General features: G+C 42.4%; 1 protein-coding gene across 2 annotated transcripts; it reads right to left on the bottom strand.

Moving 5' to 3' along the window:
• Positions 1-1,835: 1,835 nt before the first annotated feature.
• On the bottom strand, positions 1,836-10,570 carry dbt (dihydrolipoamide branched chain transacylase E2). 2 transcript variants are annotated; one of them, XM_035412640.1, is made up of 11 exons: positions 10,474-10,570; positions 8,949-9,069; positions 8,780-8,855; positions 7,101-7,282; positions 6,229-6,356; positions 4,735-4,990; positions 4,391-4,557; positions 4,121-4,198; positions 3,475-3,666; positions 3,270-3,341; positions 1,836-2,975 (listed from the first exon to the last, which is right to left on the bottom strand). In XM_035412640.1, exons 1-11 carry the CDS (start codon positions 10,522-10,524, stop codon positions 2,808-2,810), a joined length of 1,491 nt encoding a protein of 496 aa, XP_035268531.1. In that variant the 5' UTR covers positions 10,525-10,570; the 3' UTR covers positions 1,836-2,807. The 2 variants fall into 2 exon arrangements, with proteins under 2 accessions (XP_035268531.1, XP_035268532.1); XM_035412641.1 differs by having other exon boundaries at positions 10,401-10,478.
• Positions 10,571-10,903: the final 333 nt, after the last annotated feature.

Below are 10,903 nucleotides of genomic sequence, written 5' to 3'. Positions count from 1 at the left end.
TGCCAATGTAACTCTGTTAATATGCAAGAAAAACTTCATTTTATTTAATAGTTATTTATTAAAAGTGTTCTTTTGTCTGTTACATTAGTACAGTTAAATTGTGTCAGTATAACTATCATGTAAAATAAAACAAGAATAGGCTAATAAATACAGTTATATTAGTGTTATTAGTTTCAGTTCAATATCCTTCAGTTACATTTTTAAACGTTTTAATCTATGTATCCATCAGTTAGAGTCTTAAACCTATTTTTTCCCCTTGACCTAATTTATTTTTAGCATCCGCCAAATAAATACATAACGGGTAAATAAGTACTAATTTGGCTGTATCGTAGTCAAATTATAAGCTCACAGTTTCATACCGGTTTTAGTCAGGAGAGTTAAATACTCCCCCTAAATAGTCTAAATACTTCAGACAACTTGGCTACAGCTTTCATCATTTTCTATTGGGTCTCTCAGATCTGTTAGCCCATTCAATGTCCATATCTGTAATCCAGCAGGGGGCAGAAACATATTTCATTTTAAAAAAATACTGTTTACAAGAATGTAATTTAAAAAAAAAACATTTAGTGCTTATTTATGAACCTGATCATTCTTGATATACAGCATAAAGCACGCAAACAGCATAAAGCGAGCCATTTCTAAAGCAGTATTCGGCGAAGGTATCCGCGACGGGGCACCATACGCCTCTGCTGGAACAGGATATGCCCGAGTCTTTAATCTGCCCCATGGCCACGAAACAGATAAGTTTATATCGTTCATACATTAGATCTTTTGCTGCCTTTTTGACTTTGTCTGCCAGTTCCTTCGCGACTGCAGAACAGTCGCCGCTGTATTCTGCATTCCGCAACCTGTTCTCCACGATTGTTTTAATCAACAATTGTGCGTCCTCTGCTGAGAAGCGTTTCTCTGGACTGGGCTGGTAGCAGTACCCTTGGATAGAGCGCTCTTTCGTGTTCACTGAGGAGGATTTGTTGGCTGGGGTGGTTTTGGAAGCTGAAATCCGCCCGTTCTGAATCGCTGAAGTCCTTGCTATCCAAGGGGAATTGCGTCTTTTAGGTGTCTCGCGAATCTCAGCCGTCAGACTCGTCTGCCTCTGGAACTGAAGTTCTTTCCCCTTAGTGGACCTCTGACCTCCGCTGACTCGATGCTGCTTCTCGGGATCAGAAAATCCAGTCCTTTGTCGATCCGACTCAAAGATCTGCTCCATTGGAGTTTAGGTCTTACGTTTCTTTTTCTTTCTTTGTTTTTTACATAAAACAAACAAGCCACCTTTTATTGCAACGTATCGTATACAAACAAAGGACAAATTTATTCGACAAAATTATATACATGTGTATATCCCGGTTGTTTAATGTAAAATTTAATTATCTATTAGCCTACGCTTCTTAACAAAGTACAAAAAGCGAGAAATAAAATAAATATACCGGTCCAGAAATTCAATTGATAGTGCTGAAATTACACTCACCAGTTTTGATTTTATTAAATTTACGGTGAAAGACGCCGTACAAAAACGCCTCTACCAACAGCAAAAGCGGAGCTGCGCTTGTACTGGATCCTTTAAAATGAGCTCCCGGTTTTTCAGGGATGCGACCAGGCGACGTCAGCACTTCAGCATCTACTTATAATAAATATTCAGGCTTCTTACAAATTGCGCGTTACAGCTACTGTACTTTTCTTATTGTCAATAGAAGAGTTGTTCTCATTAACTCTGGATTAATTCCTTCTCGTAAAGTTTTTAAGAACCTAAGTGCCCTCTACCTTACCTCATATTCTAGGTAGTTGCATAACATTTGCCACTGCGACATGTTTCAGAATAAATAAAAACCAACTGATTCATATTTAAGTACAGAGTCAAGGTTTATTTTTTATTACACAATGTCACATCATGAATGAGGACAAGCGATATGATGATCACGTACACACCAGTTTTATTAAAACTTTTTTCTTTATTCTTCAAGATCCACACCAGAAAACCTGACCAGTCGCTCTTGGTTATTGGGTAATCCTGTAATGGTATTTGTCTCTGCAAGTAGCACAGACTCCACTAAACACCAGTAATGCATAATAACTTCCCATTATCCCCAAACGACCTAGTAATACAAATGTTCTACCCTTAACTTAACCACATTCTCCGTTAGCAATCTTAAGGACATATCCAGACAGTGTGGAAAGCAATGGGTTCTAATGAAATACAGAGCACTACAAAAGCAGTACCTTAGAAACATACAAATTGCTCAAACAAACTAGAAATCGTTGTTACATGACCTTCTGTACAGTAACTGTTCATATCCCCAGGTGTCAGAGATTTTCATTCTAACCCCATTCAGCACAAAGCAGAGCACTGTCCTGGAACTTTATCCTTGTGCCTGAAATGTTGTAGTGTTTAGAGAACACCTCCTAATGACTGTGTGCATTTAGCACGGACCAACTCCCGTCCACAGGATTTCAGCTTGCTATCAGGGGAGGGTACGCTTTCTCCACAACCAAACGTTCTCAGATCATTTAGCTTTCTTTTGTAACCATCTCCTGTCAGTTTAGTAAGGCAATGATGAGGGAGAAAAGGACTCAAAGTGAACACACAGAAAAGGAAGGAATGACCCTGCTGTCGACTTTCTTCACGTGACTGCAAATGCTACAACGTCCTTGCAATGTGCAGCCATCCAGGACAGCAGCAAGGGGGGGGGGGGGAGAGTGGGAATAGAAAAAACAGAATTCAGGAGCCAGCGGCAACAGCACCCAGGAGGGTCAGTTTCACGGCACTACATAATCGTCAGTTTCACACCTGGGGCTTCGGAAGTGCTGTGTGCTCATTTGAGGTCCAGGACCATGGAGGCGGGGTTCTCCAGATAAGCCCTCCACATGTTAGAAAAGCGGCACATGGTCGCTCCGTCTATAATCCGGTGGTCAGCGGACCAGCTGACGTTCATGATATGCGCTTTCGCCACCTCGCCCTTGGCGTTAAACCTGGGCAGCACCTGGAGGGAGGAGTAAACATTGCAATCTTGACTTCTGGGTTCAAGACCGCACATGGAAACAATCGCTCTCTCAGGCTACGGCTTATGAAAAAGGAATTTCTAGGCTACCCGTCTCTTGCAAACCTACCGCACTCTTGATGGGGTTTGTGTTCAACCTCATTTGACAATCGTTAGCACGGCACATATAACTTGCAAATATAAAAGGAAATTACGGCAAATGGTGGTTCATCTCATTCTCCATACGTAAGAACACACGTGGAAACAGATTCATCATAACACAAATGCCTCACAAACCTGGATCTTCCCCAGGGCTCCAATCGCCACTTCTGGGGGCAGGATCACTGGCTTTGCATACGTGCCACCAATCTGACAGGAAGTAAAGAGAGTCCATGAAAACTTTACTAATTGAAGGACCGCAGTATGAACTAAACCATGCTCACTCCCTCGTTCCTGTCCCTATGTTCTGTGCCATCCCCCATGCCCCGGGCGTCCTGCTCACCGAGCCGATGTTGGAGATGGTGAAGGTGCCCCCTGTGAGGTCGGCAGTGCCCAGCTGGCTGGTGGAGCCCATAGTCTGCAGCCGGTTGAGCTCCAGGGCGATGTCGAAGACGCTCAGCAGCTGCACGTTCTTGATATTGGGCACGATCAGGCCCTGCGCCGTGTCCATGGCCAAGCCGATGTTGTGGGACGCCTGCGTTTCGAGTGGGAGGAGCAGGACGCCAGGTGGTCACACACTCAACAGTCACTGGGGATTTACACATCCTTCCATATCTCATTCAGTTATCTCTCTTAATGTTTGAGGAGAAGTCATAATTTACAATAGCATCATTCCCTGGTGCTCAGCTAAATGGAGTACAACTCTGTGTTAAACTTGGCTTGCTTAAAAATGAAAAATCCATCATCATGTCTATCGTGTCCTTAGATGCATTCCCACATGACTTTGCACTGCATGTTATTTTTCAAAATAATAAGAATTGCACAGCATGACTTGAGAAAAGTTCTAGGCTGCTAAACAACGCTGGGACTCATAATTCAATATCCATCACTTTAATTTCACCAGCTTTTCTCATCCCCAATCCATTAGGATTAAAGTACAGTATCATCACGCCATGTTTCTATTGGCCCAGACGTGTGAAGTGCCTGACCTTGTAGGTGATGTTCTGGCAGTTCTCATCCACAGAGGCATTCAGGATGGGGAAGTGCAGCAGCCCCAAGGATGCTGCCTGTTCAGGAAGAGGAAGGCGTTACCGTCAAATTGCACAAGAACCTGAACCCCAGTCCTCCACTAAGCCTTCGCCATAAGTCAACATCCAGGTACACAAACACTCCGATATGTGAGCTCCTGACATTTGTGCCTTCAACTTAACAAACACTAGCAGGATGAATCATGGGATGTACTCATGGTCCCCAGGTACCTTCATGAAGAAAGGCATGTAGCTGAGCTTGACGCCACGGGACTCGGCCAGGTCTTTCAGCTCCGAGCGCAGGTGAACCAACTTTGTCAGGTCCACCTCGTCGCAGTAACCAAAGTGTGGGATCTTTAAGGCGGCAGTCATGGTTCTCACCATTGCTTTGTGGAAACCTGTTCACAAGAAAGTTCAATTTAAAACCGCACTGACACAGGCACACAGTAATATCCCCGAAACTGAGTATCAAATGACGGCTCTAGCCAGAGGGAACACAAATAAATGGGGGAAAATATCTAAAATACATTCCCTCCATTATCAGAGTGGATAGTGATGAGGAGAAGCACCCTCACCTTTGAGAGGTTCGGTGACGTCCTTGCCAGTGAACACTGGTCTCGGGGCCACGGGTTGGGGGATGCTCGGTGGGGGCACTTTCTCTTTAGGCTTGGCAGGAGGTGGTCCTGCAGCGGCTGCAGGTGGGGGCGGCTGAATCTCCTGGAACGGGGAGGGGGGCAGGATGGCCCCCGTCTGCTTGGCCAGGAAGTTGAGGATGTCCTCTTTCAGGATGCGCCCGTCCCTCCCTGTCCCCACCACCTCGCTCAGCTTGATCTGTGGGAGGCCAAACGCACAGGTGTCTTGGGCAATACAGGGGGCTTCATTGCTGTGGACTGGACAACTTATGCTTGTTTTAGTTTTTTAGTTTAAGGATACAAGACAGAGCTCCTATACAAGAAAGTGAAAGAACAAATTTCTCCCCAAAATCACAGAGAGCCAGCAAGAATGTAGGAGGTTCTAACATCTTGTTTTATGATGCAAAATTGGACATTTTAAGTTAGGATTTGAGCTACTTAACATAACATTCTTATGTACATTTTAAGCATTGTTCTATTAATCCGTGCATTTACATACAAGGCTAAACAATTTTATATATATATGGCCTACTGCAGCACAGACAGCTGGTATGTCCATCAGTGGACTAAACTTCACTCTGAAAACACCAGACACAAACAAAAGAAAGTCGTTGTACTTTGAATAGCATTCCAGAGATTATTGCCCAACTTGTTCCAAGAACTAAGGGTCCTGTATTGGTCTGTGCACTCCACTCAACTTTCAGCCCTGCCCCCGGCTACAGACCCCACTAGGATCCATAGCAACAGGACCTCTATGGTGGGCAATGAGAGGCTGTTTAGATTTAACACCCCATTTTTATTTTTATGCCCAGCGCAGGAGAAGGGGGAATTAACTGGCCTGCCAGGAAAACAGCTTTGACAAACAGTGTCATCCATCACAACCCTTTCCATTGTTTTGTCCCTACCAACCTAGCAACTCCTGGCCCCTTCCCCAGGAGTTTACAACCACTGGTGACAATTTGCAGGAGCTGTCTTTCTTTCACTCCGTACCTCCGTAAGTTAAACTCAACTGGTGTTCTGACTGACTGATGATCAGGTGATTGATGTAGTCTTTGTGTTGCTAAAACATATTTTTTGGAAGGTGTTGATTTTTGCACTTGCTCAGTAACTTTGTAAATATGATTGCGTTTTAATGAGCTTGAAACAATGGTAACTCAGAAAGGGGGGGGTTTATGTAAGGCTATGGGGAGCATATCATACAGTATAACCGGCCTGACATCTGCCATCAGTAACTCTGGGGAAACGGGTGCTTGACTTGAGTGAGGTTTATGCAGTATAGCCTACAGATCACGATACATCTGTGCAAGTGCACGCATGAAAAAGACTTACAGCCTCGACTAAGGCAGAGTAGTTAGAGTAGTGTGTAACAGTGCACGTGCATCTGTTCCATGGTTCACGGTTACGTTGTGTTGGTGTGCTCTCTAAAGGTTAACCCACATTGTTCTCCATGGCCAGGCGTCGGACTGCAGGCGTTGCCTGGGTCTTATGTCCCTTGATTTGCTGGTGGGTGTGCTCATCTTGCGCCATTGCCGGTGTCTCTACTATATCTTCTTCTGGGGCTACCTCTGAATGGAAAGCCAGAGACAAAGGTGGCCCACAAAAATCAAAAGTGCCGTAAAGTACAGTAAAGGAGAAATGCAGCTTATTACTGCTATCCTGCCATTCATTCTTACGCCAGCTCAAGCCAAACTTTGCAAGACATCTGAGGAAAAAAAACTTTAAAGAAATGGGCTTGGAACCATGAAACACGAGTGGTTTTGGAATGCCTCAAACCATTAATAAGGAGTGAAGGAGGTAGAGCTGCAGAGAATGTTCTAGAGCTACTTCACATGCCCATCCCCTCTCTCAATCAAAGTGTAAAGCACCCCTTCACTCTCTCCCACGGGTACCAAAAACCCCTTGCATCTTAATCCCCTCAAATCTCCAAAAAGGAAGGGAATATTGGTAAGCACCAAGTTTCTGAACAAAAGGACGAGGTCCACTTTTAGTTAAAATATAAGAAGCACAGAATATAAGCAGCTTCGGTTCAGAGCTGCTTTAACACCAGACAGAAAACTTTCTGGTGTTTATCAAACAGAAAACCTCTCCTTCCATTTTTTGTCTCCATTTAAACAGCTGTGGTCAAATATTCAACCTATTAAAAAAAGCGCAGGCATGTAAGAAAGTCAGAGCTGTGATGCTATAGGTCAAATATGAACCAATAAACATTTCACAACCATGAACTAAATACGTACTCATATTACATTGGTGGTTATACTGTGAGGAACAAAGACTCTCAGTTAAGAATATGGAGTGAGGAGTGCACTTACCCGGGCCAGCATCAGTTTCAATGTCGACGAGCGGGGTGCCGACGAGTGCAATGGAGTCAATATCGTAGTAGAGCTTTCGGATCACACCATCGTAGCGGCTGGTGATCGTGACCGATGCCTTGTCACTCTGTACTTCACATATGCTGTCAAACTGAGAAACCTTGTCCCCCTCCTTCACATACCTGATGTGCAGATGAGAAAAGGGATGACTGATGCGATACAGCATGAACAAGTGAACATCTTTTTATATATCTCCAAGTGGCATCCATGTGGAGGTCAGAATGGGGCCGATTTTTAATCCCGCTCTCACAATGGTTTGGCCCCATTATAGTCCACAACCCCACAGTGATGTTTACTAATGAAAAAATAACCAAATGGTACTTGGTTAAAAATATACCTATATGACGTTATCAGTTTCAATAAATTAAATTACATTTACATAGGAGAAATAGTACATATGCCAGTGAAGGAACAAAATATCATATTTGAAATAAAATGACAATGATTGTTCACTAGTATGCAATAAGGCCAACTTCAACTGAACTTTTGAGAATTTGTCAGTCAAATGGTACTTTGCTTGTTACTGCACCGTCAACTACACTCGGAGACATCCTCTGTGAGTGCTCTAGGTGTCTTTTTTGGAACCCTCCACATTGCTAGCTCTTATTTCAGCAACAACACCGCTCACAGTATCCAGCAGTTATCTGAGGTTCAGACAGTGCATTAGTCATAGGCTGTGCAGTAGTATCACAGTTCTCTATTTTTACAGGGTCTTGTTTTGCTGCTACACAAGTTTCATTTGCTCAGCGTCAGTACGGTAAGCAAAAGTGACTTTACCAAAGACCAGAACCTTGCTTAATGTGGCTTTGATTTAGTAAGCACTTACATATTATTAACAAATTTGTGACTTCAGTGATTGGGCAGACACTTGTAGCCAAAGGAACTTTGAAAAGGACATTTATCAGGTAAGCAAACACCACTAGGCAAAGTTGCAATCAAGATAAGTTCCAGCTTTCAGGTGCAAGCCACCTGAAGACCAATGAAAGGCAATGGTTTTCTGGGTTTTTTAAATTTATTTTAATACTGCAACTGTCCAATGAGATGGCCTGCGGCACTATACATATGTGCCAAAAGAAACTTCTAGGACCTGAAAGCACGCAGTGTTCATATTCAAGCAAATGAATCTGCATTAACACCCATAGCTTGGGTGCCCTCTGTTGGATCCTGATGGTATGGGCACAATGTATTCATTCAAAGAACTTTACTTTGCACAATTCATTTTAATTTCAGTCTCAAAAGACATTGTAACATACTCCTGAAACAGTATACAACTCATTTAAAAAAATGAATAAACATATTAATAAACAACAACACGCAAAAACACAAAAAATAACCACCTGTCACTAACAACAATAAAATCGCAACCAATGTGAAACAGAAAGCTTTGTAAAAGTTGTTTTGTAAAAAACATTTTACAAAAACAGGTGTATTCCCGTTCTGACTGCTATTTATTCAAAATCAAGAAATCCCAGCCATTTATGAGTAATATATAAACAAAATTTTATCTCTAAGCCAGAGAAAACGTATTTGCATTGGCTATCAAACCACGGAAAGGCCCAGGATTAATATTAGGTCAATTACATGTAAGCATTTTTAAACAAAAGAAAAACACAACCTACCATTCTTTCACAGTGACCTCCATGATCCCCTCCCCAATATCTGACAGTTTGAACTGCAAAATGGGACCTGTCTTGACTGTGGAAAAAGGGTGATAAGTTCATATAACATTCTCCTCATAATAATGTGATATATAACATTATAGTTATTTAGAATAATAAAACTATTTACCATAGCTTGTTCTAAAACACCTATACTGTTGGGGGACATGGAGAGATGAGTGACTGAGCCTGTATTCTGGTCGAATCATCTGGAGCCGAGAGCAGCAGTGCTTATAGTGGTGTGCAGACAGCTGCAATGAAGAGGAAAAACATTAAACAAGCCACTTTTTGTTTTGATGTTACAATTTACAATTCGGTCATTCAGCACAGTTTAAGCCAAAGCAATTTACAAAGTGCACTTCACATGGTAAGCAAACACCACAAATAGCTAAAGGTACATAAAATTTAAATAAGCCATCATCAAGGGGAATGCCTCAAGACCTAAAGATAAACTGAGACAATGGTTCATTTTTATAGAAACACTTAAAAAGGTAGTCTGAAAAAGTGACTTTATAAAATATGTCTGCAGGAGACAGCAAATCTCCTTTTCTGACTGATTGGGGAAGGTCATTCCACCATCAGGGAAAGAGGGCAGAAAAGATCCAAAGGAGAGAGGAGGCTGCCAGGTGCTCAAAGAGATTGGCCAGACTGCTGGTAGAGAGGATGCTGAATTGAGAGGCCTGGAGTATGACGCTATCACTGTCTTAAGATCAGAAGGGGCATTTCCACTTGTAGCTTGTTATGTCAGCTTGGTTACCGGCTCCAAGCCTTTCATGTGTGCGCATACACATACACACAACAAAAAGTAATCGGCTGCTTTTATCTAAAACTACTTACAACAACAGAACACTGGGAGGATAATTACATTAGCTCCTAATACAGTACTGTTCTGCGAGATATCCAAATACATGAATCAAACAACTGACCGTAAAACTCGGTGCTAAACAAAGATAGTAACGGGGGGGAAAGATTATCAACCCATATAGATAAGATTATATAGTAGTACTCTATAGTACAGAATAAAAACCTGTATTAATTGTGCAAATTATAACAAACAGGGAAGTTGACATCATGCATGAAGGTGATGAGGACAGTAGTTAGACAGCTACATAGCGTCACCGATGTCAACAGCAGGCAACTTGATCAGTGCATCCTGGAAACTTCCTCATAGCTAAACAGTGCAAAACACAAGAACATGTTTCCGTGTCCAAACCTTGTATGACTAGATTTCCAACCTGCTAGCTAACTTTAGTTCATTCCAATTACATTACCGACAATACCCTCGCAAACACGATAGCTAAGATCAATGATTTTTTTACGTTAAATGTTGGCTGTCTGCACATGCTACTGTTCATAATATTAAGCAACGAACTTGTTGGCAACATAAACAACGTGTCGCTGGAGTGTAAACGTGTCCTCAAATCTCAAACAGTTGGCCTGTTAGCTCGCCAGATTGCTAATGTTAGTTTTAAAACATCCTGCTTGGTCCACAATCTAGCGAGAGCTAACAAGCCGGCTAACCGCGGCGGTGTACTTCATTTTCTTCCCTGATTGTCGTGTGACCCATCGCGCAAATACTTACACCACAGCGTCATTAACAGTTTTGAAAAACACTACTTGATGCCGTAGCATCTAACTGAAGTATGCACTCTTACCAAGCGTCTCATAAAAGTGAATGAACCCCTCAATGTTGTAACTGCCGCCATCTTTACTCCGAATTATTCCTTGCCCGGATCTGACGAACTGATTACGCCCCTCTTGCATAGCCAATAAGAATCGTGCTCTGAAGGGCAGACTTCACCGTGTTTCTGAGATGTTGTTCTAATAAAAGACGGCTAGAGGGCGACTTGCCGTTGACAGTGTAGGGCAAAATCGGATAGATAAGGGTCCTGTGTTAAAAAAGCTATTGGCCTACCTGTTGAAAGAACGAATAGGACGCAAGCGTAAACCTAAAAAGTTAAATTATAAAACCTAACGTGCCTACTGCAGAAAGCATAATTAAACTTTATGTGGTAGCATTTTGTGCAAAACCAAACAAACAAATAAATAAATTGGATTTGACAATTGGCTTTAAATATATTATCT

This window comes from Anguilla anguilla, chromosome 4, assembly GCF_013347855.1.
Source record: "Anguilla anguilla isolate fAngAng1 chromosome 4, fAngAng1.pri, whole genome shotgun sequence".
Lineage (NCBI taxonomy): Eukaryota > Metazoa > Chordata > Actinopteri > Anguilliformes > Anguillidae > Anguilla > Anguilla anguilla.
The sequence above is the reverse complement of the archived record's forward strand: the minus strand, read 5'-3'. Positions and strand labels throughout refer to the sequence as shown.

What these genes read in the sequence shown, in the direction of transcription:
- dbt (XM_035412640.1), bottom strand. Translation starts at nt 10,524, where the DNA reads ATGGCGGCAGTTACAACATTGAGGGGTTCATTCACTTTTATGAGACGC. An exon ending in GAGGTCACTGTGAAAGAATG is followed by an intron (nt 7,283 to 8,779) that starts GTAGGTTGTGTT and finishes TCTGCACATCAG; the next exon opens with GTATGTGAAGGAGGGGGACA. An exon ending in ACATGCCTTTCTTCATGAAG is followed by an intron (nt 4,199 to 4,390) that starts GTACCTGGGGAC and finishes CTTCCTGAACAG; the next exon opens with GCAGCATCCTTGGGGCTGCT.